At 41.7% G+C, this 20,210-nt stretch overlaps 1 protein-coding gene across 1 annotated transcript; it reads right to left on the bottom strand.

The window, feature by feature from the left end:
* On the bottom strand, positions 36-3,301 carry LOC18783307 (aspartyl protease family protein At5g10770). The gene is made up of 2 exons (XM_007215235.2): positions 2,309-3,301; positions 36-1,749 (listed from the first exon to the last, which is right to left on the bottom strand). Exons 1-2 carry the CDS (start codon positions 2,478-2,480, stop codon positions 479-481), a joined length of 1,443 nt encoding a protein of 480 aa, XP_007215297.1. The 5' UTR covers positions 2,481-3,301; the 3' UTR covers positions 36-478.

Here is a 20,210-nt window from a genome sequence, read left to right as displayed (position 1 = left end):
CAATTCATCTCAATTAAACCTTATTTCAACTATATGGAGATCAATACTCTGAAGTGCATGAAATAATAGAGTTCTTTCACACAAAGTTCTCAAGAGCTTTGGCAAGGACCCACTTTTCATTTATATGAAGCAACAAGGAGGGCACGTATATGTGAACCTTGTGTGGTCACAATAGCTATACCTTCACACTCCTGCGTATCTTCTTACGTCCAAACAGATACACAGAAAAATAATATACAGTTCAAACTCTTCCTGCCTCAGCTGTAGGGAGTCACTTTATTACAGAGGCACTCAGAAACTGCAAAGCGCATGCATTCATATATTCTATACCTTGTCCCAATTGTGACCATAACTATTTATACATCAAATGAACTAAGAAGAATTGTTTGGTTGAAGGTTTTGTTGCCAACGGATTGCTTGGCTATACTTCGAAAAATATATAGGCAAAAACATACCTAAATCCTTTTAAAATTCCAGGTCATATAAAACTGCATGATTCCTCTGCAAATCCCAGCTTAGAGTCTTTAGTATTGTATATGACCCTTTGGTTTTTCTGCTGATAGTTCCCAATAATACCGATCTCATCTTCGTACGAAAGGCTTGCAAGAGCCAAGCAGATCTGTGATGCATCAGTTTTTACCAGATAAAAGATTCCAGTTACATCAACATTCAGCTCAGCATTTCCCTCAAAGTGAAACTTTAAGGTAGGAATGCTCACTTCTTGATATGCACTGAGGTTGAAGCAAGTGTCCAAGATTGCAAAACCTGGTGCTGGAGGGTACCCCGAAAACTGTTTCAGAAACTCTGCCTTGACAGCCTTGTAAACTGAAGGAGCAAGCCTTGAAATGACTGTCCCAGAATCAATCAGAATCCCACCACTTGCAAAACTTTGATTTTGTAAAGCCACTCCCCCAATACTTATACCAGTAAGGTTGAGAAAATAAAAGGTTGACAGCTCTGGATTTGGAACCATTCTAGTGTAAGAAATCGGAGTGGAATTCTTGTAAATTGAAGCATCACCTCCCATAATTAAAGAACCAGAAGCTGTGGCTTCTGTTGTAGGTAAACAGTAGGAAAACACTCCACCAAATAAGGCAGAAGTTTGAGAAACCAGTGAAACACTCTCACTCCTTCCCAAGCCCATTAGTCCTGAAGCTCCTCCAAACAGACCCTTATTGTTCCTGCCACAGCCGAACACAAAGTTGTTCACAGGTGTAGCTCCAAGACTGAGATGGTCACTACCTAGCTCACCGCGTGTATACGAGCCATCACCATAGTTAACGACATAGTTACAGCTCGTTGGATTGCTCCCACATGCCCCAGAATTCCCAGTATCAAACTGGAGTGCTTGACAAGTTGATGAATTGCATAAAACAGATTTGTATGAAGGGGATGCAGATGAGTTGAAAAGAGGTTCTTGTTGATTGTAACATAATTTGCAAGGTTGGCATTGAACCCAAGTCAAATCACTGCCTGTGTCTACAATCACTGTCATATTTCTACCTCCCAATTCCACAGTCACAATGTAGTTTAATGTTTGTAGCCTTATACCAGAAGTTAATGGAATTTGAGCTTCTGATAAATCTTTTATTCTGCCAGAGACTCTGTTTTTGAATTGGGATTGCAGTGACCGAACATGAAGATCATCGAAAATTAAACGTTTCTGTTGCTTTTTGTCCCAGTCCACAATCTTTCCTGAGCAGTAATCTCTGTGTTTGATTTCCAATATGGTTGCACCTTTTTCTTTTCCTATAATTTAAAAAATGATGATCCAGTTCAGAATTTCCCAAAATTGTTCATGCTATATTAGTACCTCAAAACAAAAAAGAAACAAAATTACAGTGGAATTATATCTTAAGAAAAAGTTGTAAAGGTGTGGATGAGCAGGCCTAGAGATAGAGAGAATTAAGTTCATTATTCTGAGGTGCATTGCAGCATAATCTACCAAGAGAACCTCAAAAGTTTGCTGATTATTATATTAATAAGACTTTTATAAAGCACATAACGCAAAACATATATTCCAATGCAGAACAAATAGTAAAGCCAAGATAAGCTTTATCAAAGAAAATGAACAGTTAAATGCCCTTCCTAGAGAGAGAGAGAGAGAGAGAGAGCAGTACTAGTTCATTAACTTTAATTGGAACTAAAGCACTTCTAGATCTCCTAATTAACAACATAAAGAAGTTGTTGCAATATATTACAATCCCAAAGTAGAGAATAAAATAAAGCTAAGAAAAGGTACGGTCAGCAGCATTATACATGACTAGTTCAATTATGAGTTCTTTTTACTGTTTGCTACAAAACTTACTTGATTTCTGAGAGAGGCAAACAGTACTTCTGGTTCCACCATGCTGCCTCCAACGGAACTCTTGCAGTTTGAGGACCTTCTTCTCTTTGAAAGACTGAACCCCATTTGCAGAACAGAGGCAGAGGAAAAGCAGATGAAGCAGAACTTGGAAAACAGGTTTTGCATCCACCATTGTTGATGGTGGTGGAGAAGAAAGATATGAATGAATGTGTTTGTGTTTGTGAGAGAGAGAGAGAGAGAGAGAGAGAGAGAGTGGAGAGTGGAGAGTGGAGAGATTCTTGGGGATTGGAGTTTGGCTTGAGAACAAAAGATGAAGGGCTGGCTTCAGGAATTAGGACCCCACTGTTGCATGAGAATTATTGGGGTTTCACGTGCACATCATAGCAGGGCAAGAAAAAAAGAGCAAGAGAGAAATGGGGCGATGAATGGAAGGAAGAGCTTGTCATTAACAATCATTTTAATTGGCTCACGTTCACCCAGCTTCCACAGATAGGGACTCAACGCTTCACGGAATCAACTGTCACAAACTTTCACACCAGAATATATAATTGTATGGGATGTATTTTTTGTGTTGTAATTATGCTCAGCAACTTGTATACTACTCAAACCCACTTGTAAATTTATAAATGTAATGTTGTCTTGTGATTTATTCATATTCTCTCCTCTCTTTTTTCTTGTCGACCAAACAAAATTTGAGAAATTAGAAAATAAGGGGAGGTACACATTACCACAACAAATGTCCAAACATGTGTTTCTAGAAAAAAAAAAAAAAACACATTGTTTCTATCATGATAAATGGTGTTTTGCAAATGCATACTCATTGAACGTTAAAAAACATGCCATTATTATTTTGACACCTCATTATGGACCTAGTTATTAAGTTAATACGGAGCTAACCACTTATTTAAACTAACTCTATAATATTTAATCTATAAAAAAAACCTAACTCTATAATATTGTATTCCATAATCCGAATCAATTTATATTTTTTAGGTCGTCAATAAAAAATCAACCACGCACAAGTTCACAATATATTGTAGGGTACTCTACTAAAACAAATGGGCAACGAAAAATTGGCCAAATTGGAACCGTCATGGCTTTTTTTTTTTTTTTTTTTTTTCTTTTGGGTTGAAAAAATAGTGCTAATTAACCAGACGAGACCTGTTGAATGAGTTTGATAAGTGGTTTAAAATTTTAATGACGCCAGTTTAATTAAGGACATGTTTACAGACTTAAAGTGGGAATGGGTCCTCCCATTGGGAATGAAAAGCAACGTGGTGCCCACATAAAATCATTTGTCTCATACAGGGGCAATTGAATTCCTGAGGGGATGAGGGGGAGGTGGGTTTGGGCAAGGATGAATCGGAATGAGATTTTTTTACTCAAATTGGCCTCATACATTTTGTGAAAACACCAAAATACCCATTATTCTTTGGGGAAAAAAAAAAAAACCAAGCTACTGCCATTTTGTTTAACTTCTTTATATTTAGATATACATATTTAGCTTTTTTTTAATTACAAATTGATATTATATTAGGGGCGGGGGAAATAAATAATTAGACTTATATTGGAAGTAAATAATTCAACTTATAAAAATGCTTATTTTTACAAATATTAAATTCAATTTATCATCACTATATAAAAACGTTGGTCTATTATTAGATAGCACATCTTTTGTCATTTGAACAATTATGTAAGTAGTTAAACAAAATAGAATTAATTTTGTTTTGTACAAGCATTTTTTGGTAATCAAATTGGTTTTGATTCCAATCCTTGACAAATAGTAAACATTTTAATGAGAATCAGTTTGATTTTCATTTTGATTCCTAACAATTAGTAAACAACTTTATTAGAATGCATGACTCCGATGATTGGTTAACCTGATTCATGCTTACCCCGATTTCTAGTTATTTCGATGGTTGATTGTTGATTGGTACATTGAGGGGGCAAAGGCCCAAATGAAAAGAAAACTACAGTAAAACATTGTCATTTAAACCTTCTGATGGACCACCCCTACATTTCCCTACTAATTAAGGGGTGGGCATGGTCAGGTTCTCACCCCAAACCGGAATCGAAATCACTATTCATTCAGTCCAATTCGAATTCATTTGACAACAAAAAAATTATAAAACCTGTTTGGTCTTGTTTGCCCATAAGCCAGTTCGGTTTCTAGTTTTTTTGGTTTTGGACCGTAATTATTATTATTTTTTATTGTTATTTTTACAAAGGCCAACTAAAATGTTATTTTTTGGGCATAAAAATTCACAACTGACCCAATTTCATGCAAAAAGAGGTGATTGGTCTTAGAAAAGAGAGGTGATTTGGAGTTGAGCTTGGGGAAAGATTAGTTATGGGCTTAGAAATTTAGCATTGGGCTTAAATATTTGATTAAAAAAATTAAAATAAAAAAAAAGCACAGTTAGTCTGATTTTTTCACTACAAGAATTGAAATTAGAATCATACCAAAACAGTCTAGTTTTTGGTCAACTCGGTCCAATTTTTGGTTAATCCGGTTTTTTCATATCCAAATTCTGGTGAAACAGGGTCCTGATATGAGTCGCAATGACAAGGTCGATTAGAAGAACCTTATGAACATAATCAAGTATGGGATGGAGATGATGGTGATCATGAGATTAATTTGAAGAATCCGCTTGACATGATCAAATATGGGCTACATATAATGTCGATCATCGGATGACTCGATAATATGTAGCCCAAGAATCTAATAAATCATTTATTTGACTAATGATGAATATCATATTTCTCAATACGTATATTCATAATTCCAAATAATGTTTTCTCAGTATTTTTTGTCAAAAGTAATCCATGATTGCTCCAATTAGAAAAGAAGTAGATATGTTAGCATCAAAAGAAAAGAAACTAAGTTGAAAAATTGTAAAAATTGCTTTTATCTAAATTCCCAATGTAGATTATGCACTAATATAAGAATGGACTCCTTATAATTACAATAGTGTATTTTAGAAAAACATTTTAGTTGCATGTACCAAAAATTATGATAATAGTAATTTGACATGATATGGAAAGACTTATGGATATAAATATAAATAATTATATAGAAATTGTTTATGAAAGTGTAAAAAAAGAACTGAAGATTGAGTATTGAAATAAAATTAATACAAGCTTGATATGCTTTATAGAAATGATCTTACAATGGAAAAAGGTCATGGAATCGGAGAAACTTCATAACACCAGAAGAAAGCCTACTAATGGCCTAAAACTCTCTCGTTCAAAATGACCCATTGTTATGACTTGATTATTTTCGAATGATTCTCAAGAATTGAATCATATTTACTTATAGTGAATTCAAAAGAGAATTTCGGTAAAATATGGAAATATAATCAATAGTCATATCCAATACTTAAGATATTTTTCACATCACATTAATAACATTAACAAAATTAGTCATATACAATTTTATATTGTAAAACTAGGTCATTCATCAATGTTTTCTTTGTGCCAAAAGGAAGACATGATGTCTAAGAGAGAAAAGGGCCAAATTAGGCTTAGAGAAGTTGGGGATTTGGAATAAACGAAGGAAAAAGTGGAAGTAAAAGCAACCAATTCATGATCAGGCGGACAAGATCTCTCCAGTTCCCATACCAGAGCCTTTGGGATTTCTTAGTTGATGTAAGTCCCACATCGGAAACTTGACTAAATAAAATATAATATATAATGAATGGTTCAACTATTAACATCACTGAGGCCTTTTGTGACAAAACCCTACACCTACTGGGCTTTGTAGGTAGTTAAGTTAGGGATAATATCGGTGTTGTTAGGTAGTGGACCGCTGTTCCATCTTTCTGAAATTTAACAGAGATGTAGGCAACTTGTGATGGTATTGAGTTTCGAGAGAAGTCCATTGAAACCTTGGGGGGAGGAGGGGGGCACGGCGGGGGAGATGTCTTTTTCCTTGCTGCCATAATGTTATTTTCAATTGCTTGGTCAATTATAGCTTCTTCTATTTTAAGAATCTAATCCCATATAGTGTCCAGGGCTTATTCTCGAAGAAGGATTGCCTTATAGCTCAAGGATGGTCTGAACAAGGAAGAACATGCATTGAGGATTTGAGCCTCTGGGTGAGCTTCTAATGCCATTGATTTACATTATGTACATGCAATGGCTTTGGTTTGAGGTTGTTAATATTTATCTAAGCTTATTCCAAAATATTTCTAGAAAAGTTAAAGGGATAAATGAAGAGTTTGACCCAAGTGTGGAAATTTTAGGGGTCTTTGAACCCTATGACCCTACTGAACCAAAATCCAATCCATGAAGATGCTAGTTTGGAATAGCCGAGGTAGTGCCTGGCATGGTTTCTTATTTCAAGCTCTTTTTTTATATTAAGTCTTTCAATTTAATTTTTTTTGTATTTTCGATTCCATAACCTCTGGGATTAGGGCAGATTTCCTAGTTAATAGGCTTGGTTTTAATAGTTCCTTTTGTGTCCTGTCCAATGGTCAATATGGCGGGCTTATTTTGATGTAGAATCCTTCTATCTATAATATTAGTGTTTTGAATTATCATGAGTGTTATATTCATTGTCAAGTACATGATATTTTTGCTAACAAAAGTTGGTTTGCCACTTTTGTTTATGCTTACAGTAAAAAAGAAAAACTTTTATGGGCTTCAATTATCAATCTTAAACTTGGAATCTCTGATGGTTGGATATGCTTATGAAAAATTTCAACAACATTTGTTCCTTACAAGAAAAAATTGGAGGGACACAGTCTACCTCCAATGCCATGATCTAGTTTAATACCTTTATTAATTATTGTGAAGTTTTCTCTTTAGATGCTCAAGGGATACCTTTCATCAAGCTTTCCAACAGAGGTTTACCTCTACTCATCCCCCTCCCCAAAGTTTATTGAAAGATTTTGTAAAGAGAATGTTTGTTTATTAGCTCATGTTTCTGAAGTTACTATGTGCAGCATTGGTGCTGTTAGGGCCCATGAGCCTGATGGTATTCATGCCTTGTTTTTCCATCAGTACTAGGATAAAACTAAGCATATGTTAATAAATCTAGTTAATGATTTTTTCTCTCATAATTTGCCATTGTGTGCTATCAATCACACCAACATAGCCCTCATCCCTAAGGTTGACAACCCTGAGACTGTTGCTCAGTTTCGGCCTATTAGCCTTTGTAATGTTACCTATAAACTCATCACAAAGATTATTATCAATCGGCTCTGACTTCTTCTTGCTAAATATATTTCCAAACACGAAGGGGCATTTGCCCCTGGTAAATCTATTTTTGACAATATTCTTATAGTTCATGAGCTTTTCAATGATTTCAAATGTAAAAAAAGGTATAGAGAAGCCATGGCTATTAAATTAGATTTAGAAAAAGCTTATGATGTTCTTGACTGGATTTATATCAGAGCATGCTTGTTACAATTTGGCTTTTGCTCAGATTGGTGTAACAAAATCATGAATTTCATAAATAGTTCCTCTTTTTCTAATCTTCTTAAAGGCACTGCTCATGGAAATTTTACTGCTTCGAGAGAAATTACATAGGGGGATCCTATATCCCCTTATATTTTCATTTTGTGCATAGAGCCTTTTATCAGGCAATTCAACCTGCTTGCTACTTCAACTAAATCGAATGTGGGTTTACTTTCTTCACCTAGGGGTTTTCGCATTTCAACTCTTGTCTTGCTGATGATTGTCTAATTTTTGCAAGAGCCACTTCTATGGCAGCTAGAAATATCACAAAACTACTTGATTTCTTTTCTAAAGTGTACCATCAACAAGTCAACTTGCATAAATCTACTGTATTTTTCTCAAATAATGTGACTACAAGTGTCAAAACTCATCTAAGCAATCTCTTACAAATTCAACACAAAACCACTATAGGACGCCATCTTGGCATTAACAATATTGTTTTTTTTGGAAGAATCCCCTCAATGCTAAACTTATGATTGAAAGAATTAAAGGTAAATTTCTGGTTGGACAGCTCAAACCCTTTCAAGGGCTGGTAGACTCACCCTTATCAAGGCAAGTATTTCTAGTATTCCAAATCATACACTTTCTTGTTTCAAGTGTCCTAAAGAAGTTACTAAGGTAATGAACACAAGCTGTACAAGATTTTTTTGGGAAAGCAACACTAAGGTTCCTCTTGTTTCTTGGAAGGATGTTTGCCTTCCCAAAGAAATAGGAGGGCTTGGTGTATGATCTCCTTTCCATTTCAATCTTGCAACTTTAGCTAAATTGGGTTGGACTTGTTTAACTGATAGCTTTAACTAGTGGACTCAAACTATAACAAGAAAGTATCTGAAAAGGGATCATTTCTTGGCCCTTAAGAAAAAAATTCACATTCCTCAACTTGGCAAGCAATTCGGGATGCAACATATGTCCTCTATAAAGGGATCAGGTGGATTGTGGGAAATGGTCAGTCTATTCCTTTCTGGACAACCCATTGGGTTTTTCCTTTCCTATTAATTTATCTGATTCCTTTAACTCAAAGAGGCAACACTAATACTAATATTTTAGTCTATGATTTTATTCAGAATCAGGCATAGGACAAAGAGAAACTATCATAAGTTCTTGATGAAGATGTTTTAGATAAAATTCTCTCTATCCTCTTACCCTTATTCCCCTCGAAGATCAATTGATATGGGGTCCTAACCCCAGTAGTAAATTTTCTATCAAAAGTACTTACAATGTTCAACTGCAGAAAGAAATTTCTCACCTTCAGGCTACCCTTTTGAAGAAAATTTGGAAGCTTATTTTACCCCATAAGGTGAAGCTTTTCTCTTGGTTACTGACTCGGAAAAGACTGCAAGTCAGAAGTCATTTACATATGTTCGCGTTAAAACTAAACAGATAGAGACAAGGCTAACTTACAAGTGATGTGGATGGTTCGGACCTGAGGAGCCTTTGGACCGTGGTGTCTTTCTTCGGGGCACGATGCTAGGTTCGGCCTGAGGAGAGAAACGGTATGTGGGATCTGAAGCACCGGTGTGGTGCTGGCCGAAGATGCTCTGATGCCAAAGTTAGTGGTTAAGAGCAATTTTATTGACAGTGTAAAAGCACGAGTCAAGTAAACAATCTTAGTTCTTGGCTGGGCCAATGGGCTTTATTTATTGAGAGCATTTGAGATGCACTTAGTACTTAGTTTCGATGTGGGACTCGTGAGAGTGTCTTCAACGGTCGACACGTGCCCTGACAGGTTCTGGTGGGAGTTCCGAGGTTATCTGTCAGAATCAACCTGATGTGCTGGCTGGTCGCTCGGCATCGTGTGCCGAAGATTGGTGCAAGTGAGTCGGTCATTAGCACTTACTAACTTTGACGACCGTGTATGAATCGGTGGTGTGTGTCGATTGACCGTTCGACGTGGCTCACCGAGTTGGTCTCAGCTTCGTTCACATTCCATGTGTCATGATGTGAGTGGGGGGGTCAGATATGGTACAAATAAGAGTCCCCCAAGTGTCCGATCAAGAAAGGACTTCTTGGTTGGGGACTTACTCGAGCTCTGGCATTCTGACTTAGGTACGAGCACCTTCTGTCGTATGCTGATGGTAATCATGTAGTCCCCCAAGTCCTCGAGCAAAGGGGAGATTGAAGATTGGATGGGAGCGACAGCAAGAGCCGAAGGCGTTTATAGGTTTGAGAAAAACTCGACCATTGTGCGCTTGCTGTTCGTTTTAAGAGGTAAGTGAAAACTCAACCAATGTGTGTCTGCCGTTCGCCATGAGAGGTGAGTAAGAACTCAACCAATGTGTGCCTGCCGTTCACGAGAGGTGAGTGAGAACTCAACCAATGTGAGCCTGCTGTTCGGCACAAGAGTTGAGTGAAAACTCAACCAATGTGAGCCTGTCGTTCAGCACGAGAGGTGAGTGAAAACTCAATCAATATGCGCTTTTCGTTCGTTGGTGAAGTTATGCTTTGAAAAGAAAGTCTGAGAATTTGAAGCGCTCGCTCAAGTAGGGATGCGATGGCTCTTGGGCTTCCCTGTGCATGCATGACAAGTGTCTGGAAGGCTACGAAGAGTCATGTCATTTTGTTTCCCGATGCTAGGTTCGTCCTACAAATAGACCGAAGAGACGGTAGGAGGGGTACTTGACACTTTGAGAGCAAACAGAGCTTATGAGAGGTGATTTCAGGCGAGTGCACTGCAGCGGCGTAGGCAATTTTCAGCTAGAATTTCAGGGCAAATGGGATTTCCGGCATTCTCCAACCACCGTGTAAACAAGGTATGCTGCTGTGTTTTGTTTTATATTGAATCAAATCCTTTAATTGTTGTATGAAAATGTATGAACATAGATGAACGTAGATGAACATTAGCTCTTGGGGCTTTAGGATAGTAGTTTGATTCTAGCATGGCGTTTAGTTTCGTTTCGCTTTTGTTTGTAGATGTCAGATACCGAATCAGACTATAGTGATAGCTCAAGAGCATTTGAGGGAGAATCGGCTATGGAGAGCTCGATTGCAGGGCTTGATAGTGCCGATTTTGAGGGCGCTGAGGTAGTAGAGGGTATAGAAGTGTCTACCGAATCCGGGAGCACTTCAAGTATGGAGGTGGTTGAGGTTAATAACTCTCAGCCATCGACATTCAATCATCGAGGCGAGGCGACCGAGGTTGAGGTATCAGTTGCCGATCTCTGATAAGACGTGCTAACCGTGGTAACCAGACAGCAATAGGTGTCGATGGCAAAGCCAAAGGGCCCCGTTTTTGGTGTGAATTTCCTAGAGCCGAACGCCTTGAACGAGGCAGAATTGGCGAAAAGTAGGGCGGAGTATCACATCCTGGACTCGGTAGTGATGCAGATCCCTGGGCTGTTGGAGTCCTTGAGCAATCCGGATGGTGATGTGGTCTTCTTCACCGATGCCTTCAAACATGGGCTTCGGCTGCTATTGAGACATTCGATGCAGAAGATCCTGGCCCAAATCAGCTATGCTCATGGGCAGTTTAATTCAAACTTCTGGATTACACTACTTGGGACGATCACGACGTTCGACATTCTGACCTGGGCGAAAAGCGCTGACCAAGGGGGGTGGGTTCAGTCGAACTGTCTGTCTGCTGGTCAGCATGGGCATTTCGTAGTGGGGGTGCCGAGCTTGTAGAAGACGTGGCATCTGCGTCGGGTGCTGGTTTCCGGAGCTTGGGAATTGGCACCAGGGGTGATCGTGGAGAGGTCCATCCCCACAACCTTTCAAACAATCGATAGGATATAGGGTGACGTTGTAGTTGTCCTTTTTTTTTAATTTAATTAAAAAAAATTGGTAGCCGAAGCTAACCTGGGATGTACATTTGCTTATCTCAATGTCTTTGAAATGACCAACCGCATCCAAGGAGAAAGAAGAAGAGGAGAAAAGGAACAGTAAGTGTTGCCGTTCGGCACGTCTTGTACTGTTTCTATTTCTACATGCCGTTCGTTTGCTAACTTTGTATTTTTACTTTGTTTGTAGTGGCGGGGGGTAGGGCAATAATAGACGCGACGAGGAGGCGGCTGGAGTCTCGAGCGCCTTAACAAAAGAAGAAAAGTGGTCCCTCGAAGCTGAGGACGAAGTCATCGCGTCAGGCTGAGGGGTCTTCGATTGCGGAGGTGACGGCAGCTGATCGCTGTAGGGAAAAGAGGATGGCCGAGGTCGAGGCCATTCACGAGGCCTACCTCCAAGTCACCGGGAAGTGGCAGATCAAGGGCGCCCTCGACGTGACCCCTCTTCTAAAGCGGTTGAGGGGGCTGCCGTTCTAATTCTCGGTGATGAGGCAGAGGAAGAAGCCCGGCTAGTGAATGTGGCATGCCCTCAGAAGGTTATGCCATTCGTCAACTGCTTCATTGACGACACATAGATGGAGCTCTCGAAGTTGGAGCAGCTGCCGATGAAGACGGTGCGCGAGCTAGCCAGCTGAGCCTTCAGCCATCAAGCTGCGGTAAGTGTTGTGTGTTGTAGTTTCCAAGTGTACACAAGATCGATATTGACATATTGCTATTTTGGTAGGCTGGCATGGAGATGTGTCTCTGCATGAAGCGAGCCCTAAACGCTGCCGATCGGTGTCGGGAGAGGTTTGAGGACAGCCGAGTGAGGATCGCCGAGGCTGGCAAAGCCATTGGATTGTGGATGTGCCAGAGATGCGAAGAAAATGTTGATGTTGAATCAGGAGCATAGGTGCCGAAAGCGAGACCAATCGAACTGTTTACCGTTGTCGGTGATGATTGCGTTCGGGAGGTCAAATTGGTAGATGATGTTTTTCCATACGAAGTGCTTGATTTTGGCGGCGGTGATCGTAGCATGGGCTTCGGCTTCGACCTACTTTGTAAAGTAGTTCACTGCGACGACTGCAAATTTGAGTTGTCCCTTACCTTGTGGCATATGGCCGATAAGGTCCAATCCCCACTGCGCAAATGGCCAAGGACTGACCATTGGGGTAAGAGGTTCGACTGGCTGCTTTGGAATCGAGCCAAAGCGTTGGCAAGAGCCACACTGTTGTACAAGCTTGACGGCATTTGAGTGGAGAGTTGGCCAATAATAGCCTTATCGAACGGTTTTGAAGGCTAAGGATTGGTCTCTCGAATGATCGCCGCAAGCACCCTTGTGAATTTATCGCAGAAAATATTCCCCTTATTGTGGCATGATGCAGCGTAGCAACAGTAGGGAATGACCGCATCTGTACAGTGTCTTTTGTAGCAGAAGATACTGTGCCGATCAACGGCGGACGGCCTTGGCCTCGGCTTTGTCGGCCGAAAACGTGCCATCCATTAGGTATGTGTGTATTGGGTCCATCTAACTTGGGTCCTGCCGAACGGCATAAACCTCAGCTTCGGTAGTGCTCCGCCGAGTGAGGATTTCAATTGGTACGTGGAGTCCTACTAGGTCGTCGATCTCGGATACAAGTCTAGATAGAGCGTCGGCATGACTATTCTCATATCTGGAGACCTGCCGGATTTGGCATGTGTTGAACTGGTTGAGCAATAGGCGGGCCTGTGCTAGGTAGGCCACCATGGATTCGTCATTCGCTTCAAATTCGGTGATTACCTAGTTCACGACAAGTTGGGAATCGCTACAAATTGTTAGTTGTTAGTTGTTTTGCGAGCTAAAGGCTTGCTAAGAGGTCTTCATGTTCGGCTTTGTCGTTGGAGGCACGAAACTGGAATCGAATGGCGTATTCGATTGTAGTTTGGTCTGGTGCTTTCAGGACTAGGCCTGCTCTGCTGCCCTGTCGATTGCACGAACCGTCTACATATAGTGTCCATTGAAGGATCATCAAGTCGAATACTTTTTCAGTAGGATGATCTTCCGAGGCCGTCGTGGTCAGTTCGGGGGTGGGATCAGCTGGTCGTTTGCCTTCTGATGGAAGAGTCAGTTGGAGATAAAATTAACTATGGCTTGTCCTTTTTCAGCAAGTCGAGAGTGGTAGTGAATGTCAAATTCACCAAGCTCGATGGCCTATTTGATCAGTCGTCCCGATGTCTCTGGCTTCTGTAAGACTTGGCGCAAGGGATGATTGGTGAGTACATCAATAGTGTGAGTCTGGAAATAGGGCCGAAGTTTACGGGCGGAGAGGATGAAGGCATAAGCTAGCTTTTCCAGTTGGGGGTACCGTTGCTCTGTGTCTTATAGTCTGTGGCTTGTGTAGAAGACAGGAAGCTCGATACCGTTTGGTCTTCGAATGAGTACGGAGCTCAGTACCGTTGCCGAGACTGAAAGGTAGATAATGAGTTTTTCTCCCAGGAGAGGTTTTGACAGCAAAGACGCTTTACTCATGTAAGTTTTGAGGTCTTGGAAAGCTCGGTTGCATTCGACAATCCATACGATCTGTCGCTTGCTGCCCTTGACACACCGATCGGTGGCCTTAGATATGAATCGGGCCAAGGCGGTGACTCATCCGGTGAGGCTCTAAACGTCCTTTTTCGTCTTCGGCACCTGCATATCAGGTAGTGCCCTGATTGTTTCGGAGTTAGCCTTGATACCTCGCTGACTGATCATAAAGCCGAGGAATTTGCTGGATGAAACGCCGAAGACGCACTTGTTTGGATTAAGGCGCATGTTGTATCTTCAGGATGTCGAACATTAGGGAGAGTTTAAGGAGGTGATCGTTGGCGGTCTTACTTTTAACCAGTATGTCGTCCACATAGACCTCCATCGAGGTGCCGATGAGTTCGGCAAATATTTTGTTGACCAACCGTTGATATGTTGCCCTTGCATTCTTCAAGCTGAACGACATGATGTTATAGCAATAGAGACCTTTGTCGGTGATGAATGTCGTATGCTCGCGATTGGTGGGATGCATGAGAATCTAGTTATAGCCTGAATATGAGTCCATGAAGCTGAGGAGCTCATGACCGGCCTTGACGTCTACCAGTTGATTGATTCTAGGTAGTGGGAAGCTGTCTTTCAGACATGCCTTGTTGAGATTCGTATAGTCATGGCACATTCGCCAGGCCCCACCAATCTTCTTGACAAGGACTGAATTCGGGAGCCAAATAGGATCGGTTACCTCCCAGATGAAGCCGATTGTCTTTAGTTTGTCTACTTTAAGTTTCATTGCCTCGTACCGTTCGGCGTCATATGCCCGTCATTTCTGGAGGATTGGTTTGAAGGATGGACAGATACTGAGCCTATGGTTGATGACATCCGGGGAGATGCCTGACATGTCATCTTAAGACCAGGCAAAAACTTCTGTCTTGGCTTTGAGGAAAGCAATGAATGAGGGAGGTACTTATCTTGAGCTGCCGATCGGTCAGTGTGTTGGAGAGGGGCACCGTTTCTAGGTCCTCGACTGGCTGAGCCTGTGGCGTGACGCTTTCATCTCAGGGGGTCATCTAGTTGATCATAACATCCCTTGTCGTTCGGCATGGTGACGATGGAAACTGCGAGCGACTCGTGTTGCCCTTGCTGATTCTCGAGTTGCCGAAACATAGCACATTCGTGCACTCAGTTGGTCCCCTCGTACTTGGCAGATGCCAGCGTGTGTTGGGAATTTGAGCAGCAGCATGTGTAGTATGGCTTTCATCCGAGTTAGTGCGGGCCTGCCGATGATGGTGTTGTAAGCCGTTGGACAATCGACTACCAGGAAGTGGGTATAGACAATCGTTCTTTTGGGGACGGCGCCGAAGACAAAGGGAAGTTGGACGCTTATAATCTGTTCCACAACGTCAACGGAGAAACTTAAAAGAGGGGTGATGTCTTTATTGAGGCATTGGTGCTCGATTCTAAGGCTTTGGAAGGCATCGACGAAGAGTACGTTGATCGAGCTACCTGTATCGATAAGGATACCCTTTTCCTCTTCATCAGAAAATGTGATGGGTTCCCACCCAATTCGTCGGATCTTGCTATGGCGCCCTTCAATGACGCTGAGCATCTGTGGGTGCCGAACGGCACGCACATAGTTCTTGATCGACCGGTTGCTAGAATCGATAATTGGTGCTCCGCCATTGATCATGTTAATCTGCCGATTGCTTGGCTGCTTGGGGGCCGATCGCTTACCAAGATATTGATCAAGCCTATCTTCGCTGATCAAGCATTCGATAATTTTGCAAAAGGCAATGCATGATTCAGTGTCGTGGCCGTTGTATTAATGATATCGGTAGAATACCCCCGTGTCCTTGTCGCTTGGACGATGAAGTTTTCTACTATTTGGCTTTGGTATCAGCTAGTTTTTGTTTACTAGGACGTACTCATAGGTCGGGTTGAGGAGGGTAAATACCTCAGCTTGCCGATCCTTCGTGTTCTTGAAATTGAGTTAGCCTTCGTAGTGCTTGCATGTTTGTTCCCGTCCAGCCGACCCTGAAAACCATCCCTCATCTTGCCTCCAGTGAAAGGGGTGAACACCTGGGGTGCTGTTCGAAAGAGGGTAGGGTATTTTGTTTGGGTGGATGGGAAGCGGTCGTGGGCTCGATCCTTAGGCTAATCGGTAGATGCCGATTGAAGGGTGGGCGCCAAAGGCTCTCTTTTTGCGTTGAAGTATTCGGCCTTGGCGTGTATTGCCGTTTGTTTTATTAATTCATCATAGGTCGTCCAGTTGTTGTTGTAGACCGAATAGCGAAATTGAGACACTCGAAGACCGCTTCTGAAGGTGGTGAATGCCGTTCGGTCGTTCATTTCGGGACACCAAGAATATTTTTTGTTGAATCTAGCTGCATATTCCCTTAAGGGTTCGTCATCCCTTTGCCGGATGGTGTAGAGGTCATCGGCAGAGTACAATCGATTGGTCAGTATCATAAAATGATTGAGAAAAATCTGCTTTAACTGATCGAAATAGTCAATCGTACCTGCCTCCAGTCTGTAAAACCAGTTTTGGGCGGCTCAGGCCAAAGTAGAGGGGAACAGTAGGCATTGGCCCTCGTCGGTAAGTCCTTTGCACCCTAATGCCGATTGAAAGGTGTGTATGTGAGTGACAGGGTCCTCTACCCCTGTGTAGAACGATATTCGGAGTTGTTAGACATTTTTCTTGTGTTTGAAGGTTCGGATTCGATCGATGTATGGTCCTGGCTGGATCTTGCCCCAAGCTGGCGTTTGAGATTGGTTTTGTTCTTCCTCGATTCGGTTGATCTTCTAGAGGAGAAGGCGGATAGTGGGATTAGCATGAGGCAGGTTCCCGCAAAAGGCTTCTGTTCCTTGTGGAGCAACTGTCTGGTGACCTGTCGTTCAGCCAAAGGTCCGGGCAAGATGGCTATGCCGATCGTCCTCCGGTGTTGGCCGGTTGTTCTAATGGCGAGATTGTCTGGGCCCTGCCGATCGATAAGAAGCCGTAGTCTCGGGAGAAGTTGGGACATAGTCTGATTCGTCTGTTTCCTCCAGGGTAATTGTACTGTATCTTCGGAGGGGTGGGGACTTAGGTCCCAGATCGTTCAGGCGCCGGTCGTCGTGCTTGGCCTGAACTTGGATCGGAGATGGTTGGCCCCCCTTGTGTCGATCGTTGAGCCTGTCTTTGCAATTGAAGTAGACTCAGTACTTTTGGTGCCGATCGTTAAGGGAGGGCACAAACAGTTGACGAGAGGTGGAAGGTATGGCTGCGGCTCGTTCTTTTTTCCTGCCACAACCGCTGGGCTTCAACACACTTTTTTATGACTGTTCCTGCCGGGGGGCCGTGGTCCGCTCTAGATCCTCTCGTAGTTGGGCCGAATATGATTGATGGTCGTAGAGTTCCCTCCGGGTTTGGACGATAGGATGTTGTGCTCCTGCATCTTTGTCATTTCTTGCTGTAAGGCTTCCATTCGAGCCTCCAATGTGTGTTGCCTGGCTGGTGTTTCCTTTCGAAGTATGCTTGGTGGGGGAGCGGGGCTCGCTTCGCTAGCCAAGTCGAGGATGAGACTATCGGTAATCAGGGAAGTAGGTGGATTCATTTTCGCTCAAGAGAGATATGGGTCGATCGACGATTGAAGATTCCTACAGACGGCGCCAATCTGTTTGCACTAAAACTAAACAGATAGAGATAAGGCTAACTTACAAGTGATGTGAATGGTTCGGACCCGAGGAGCCTTTGGACCATAGTGTCCTTCTTCAGGCGATGCTAGGTTCGGCCTGAAGAGAGAAACGGTATGTAGGGTCTGAAGCACCGGTGAGGTGCCAGCCGAAGACGCTCTGATGCCAAAGTTAGTGGTTAAGAGCAATTCTATTGACAGTGTAAAAGCACGAGTTAAGTAAACAGTCTTACCTCTTGGCTGGGCCAAGGGGCTTTATTTATAGAGAGCATTTGAGATGCTTTTAGTACTTAGTTTCGATGTGGGACTCGTAGGAGTGTCTTCGACGGTCAACACGTGCCCTGATAGGTTCTGGCTGGAGTTCCGAGGTTATCTGTCAGAATCGGCCTGATGTGCTAGTTGGTTGCTCAGCATCATGTGCCGAAGATTAGTGCAGGTGAGTCAGTCGTTAACACTTACTGACTTTGACGACCGTGTATGAATCAGTGGTGTGTGCTGATTGACCGTTCGGCGTGGCTCACCGAGTTGGTCTCAGCTTCGTTCACATTCCACGTGTCATGATGTGAGTGGGGGGTCAGATATAGTACAAACAACATAGATTTATCCCAACTGTGGACCCTGAATGCCCTCTCTGTAAAAATCATAGTGAAATTATTAACCACCTATTCTTTACTTTCACCTTTTACCAAGTCAATTTGGAATTGTACCAACTAGTACTTGCCCACTGATTTTGAAACCCAGAATTTTGATTACCTTTATTGGTTAAACTCCCTTAATAACTCCACCAATCCAGATGGCCCAGATAACCTATCTAAAGCTCTCCTAATTTGTTGGAAAATCTGGGAACTAAAAACCACCTCATCTTCCAAAATATTCCCCCTCATCCTTTCAGAGCTCTTGCTGTAGTTGGTCAGGTGGGTATGGACTATTGGAGACACAACTTCCATCCTTCTTCTAAGTCTTATGTTCATGTGGATGTCAAATGGAATCGTCCTCCTCTTGGTTGGGTTAAATTCAATTTTGATGGGTATGTGCACAACAATAGTGCTACAATTGGGTTCATTATTGGAAACAGTGATGGTCATGCTTTACTTGCTAGGGCAAAGAAAATTGGCGAGGTTACTATCACTGTGGCTGAATGCTTAGCGTTGCGGGATGGTCTTGCTTATATGGTGCATAATGGCTGGGGCAAAGTGTTGGTCGAAGGTGATTCTAAGATTGTCATTGACTGCATGGATTAGCTGCCTCTATCCCTTGGAGTATCAAGTTGCTAACTCATGATATTTTAATGCTATGTTCCCTGTGGGAGGAGGTCTCTTTCAAGCATGTTTTTTGTGAGGCCAACTTCACAGCTGATGCCCTGGCTAATGTTGGTCATGGGCTCTCTCCTTCTATGCTTTGGGAGCATGGTTTCCCTTTGAATTGTTCCATTCCTTTTTTTACTTTGATTTGTTTGGGCCTGCATGCTCTCGAGGTTTATGTTTGTAATTGAATATTTTCCTTATTTAAAAAAAAGAAAAAAAAGAAAAAAAAAAGAAGATGCACTGCCTTTGGGCTGATAAGAATGGTTAGATTAAGGCCCAATATAGTTAGCAAATGACCTAATGACCGGAAGACGATGATATTGGTCCACCATCATAATATCGCGAGAGTTAGCTCATTAAAGAAACATGTTAAATTGTCATATGATAGAGTAATCTCGAAGTTATAAGGATTTGGGCCACTAATGATTGGATCGCCCGAGGGACCTATAAAAGTACGATACTCGACAAGATCAGTAAATAAAGTCCTAAAGGCTCGTTTGGTTTGCACAGTAAATTTATTGGGAATGGAACTCCTACATCTAATCCCATATTATGTGAATGGAAGATGTTCATTCCCATGTTTGGTTATGCTTTTCTCTCATGCCTTTCTTCGTTCATGGTTCAATATTTTGCTTGGTTCTTTACTAATGAGCTAAAAAATAATTGATTCCCACTTCACACTTCAGAACGCACTGTTCTTATATTTATATAGAGAGAGGTGCTTTCACATCTTCTTAACCGAAAACGGATGGGGAGAAGAAAGGTTCCTTCTTTTTTTGGGTACTGGGAAATGAGGACCAGAAAATGCCCCTTTTTTTCTAGTAATACTCTTGGGAAGATTGGAGTGCAAGATAAATCATTATCTCTCATGATATTGCCTCAAATTAGGAACTTAAATTCATGTTAACTTTGGTTACCTTGGTGATCAATGAATTTAATCCAATAAATAGAGGTTCTCAATAATAGAAATGAGTCTCACACTGAAGTTACAATTTTTATTGCACATCGCACATTTTCTCCATTTTACTACTTATCTACAAGTAGAAGTAAATCTATCGTTTGATGAGATTTCTATAATGGCAAGTATAGTTCTCCACCAGAGTTTACTCTGAAGAATAGCCTCTCGATACGCCTATTGGATTTCTAGTTGAGTGTCTGTCAAGAAGCTCTTATCTTGAAAGTATTCCCGTTGGTCACATTTAGTCTCGAAGAAGA

The sequence above is a fragment of the Prunus persica genome, chromosome G3, assembly GCF_000346465.2.
Source record: "Prunus persica cultivar Lovell chromosome G3, Prunus_persica_NCBIv2, whole genome shotgun sequence".
Taxonomy (NCBI): domain Eukaryota; kingdom Viridiplantae; phylum Streptophyta; class Magnoliopsida; order Rosales; family Rosaceae; genus Prunus; species Prunus persica.
This window is presented reverse-complemented; position numbering and strand designations above follow the sequence as displayed.

Excerpts from the sequence above, each read along its gene's own strand:
- LOC18783307 (XM_007215235.2), bottom strand. The coding sequence starts at position 2,480 with ATGGTGGATGCAAAACCTGTTTTCCAAGTTCTGCTTCATCTGCTTTTC. Across the intron at positions 1,750-2,308 it reads TTGCCTCTCTCAGAAATCAA|GAAAAGAAAAAGGTGCAACC; the intron begins GTAAGTTTTGTA and ends TTTAAATTATAG.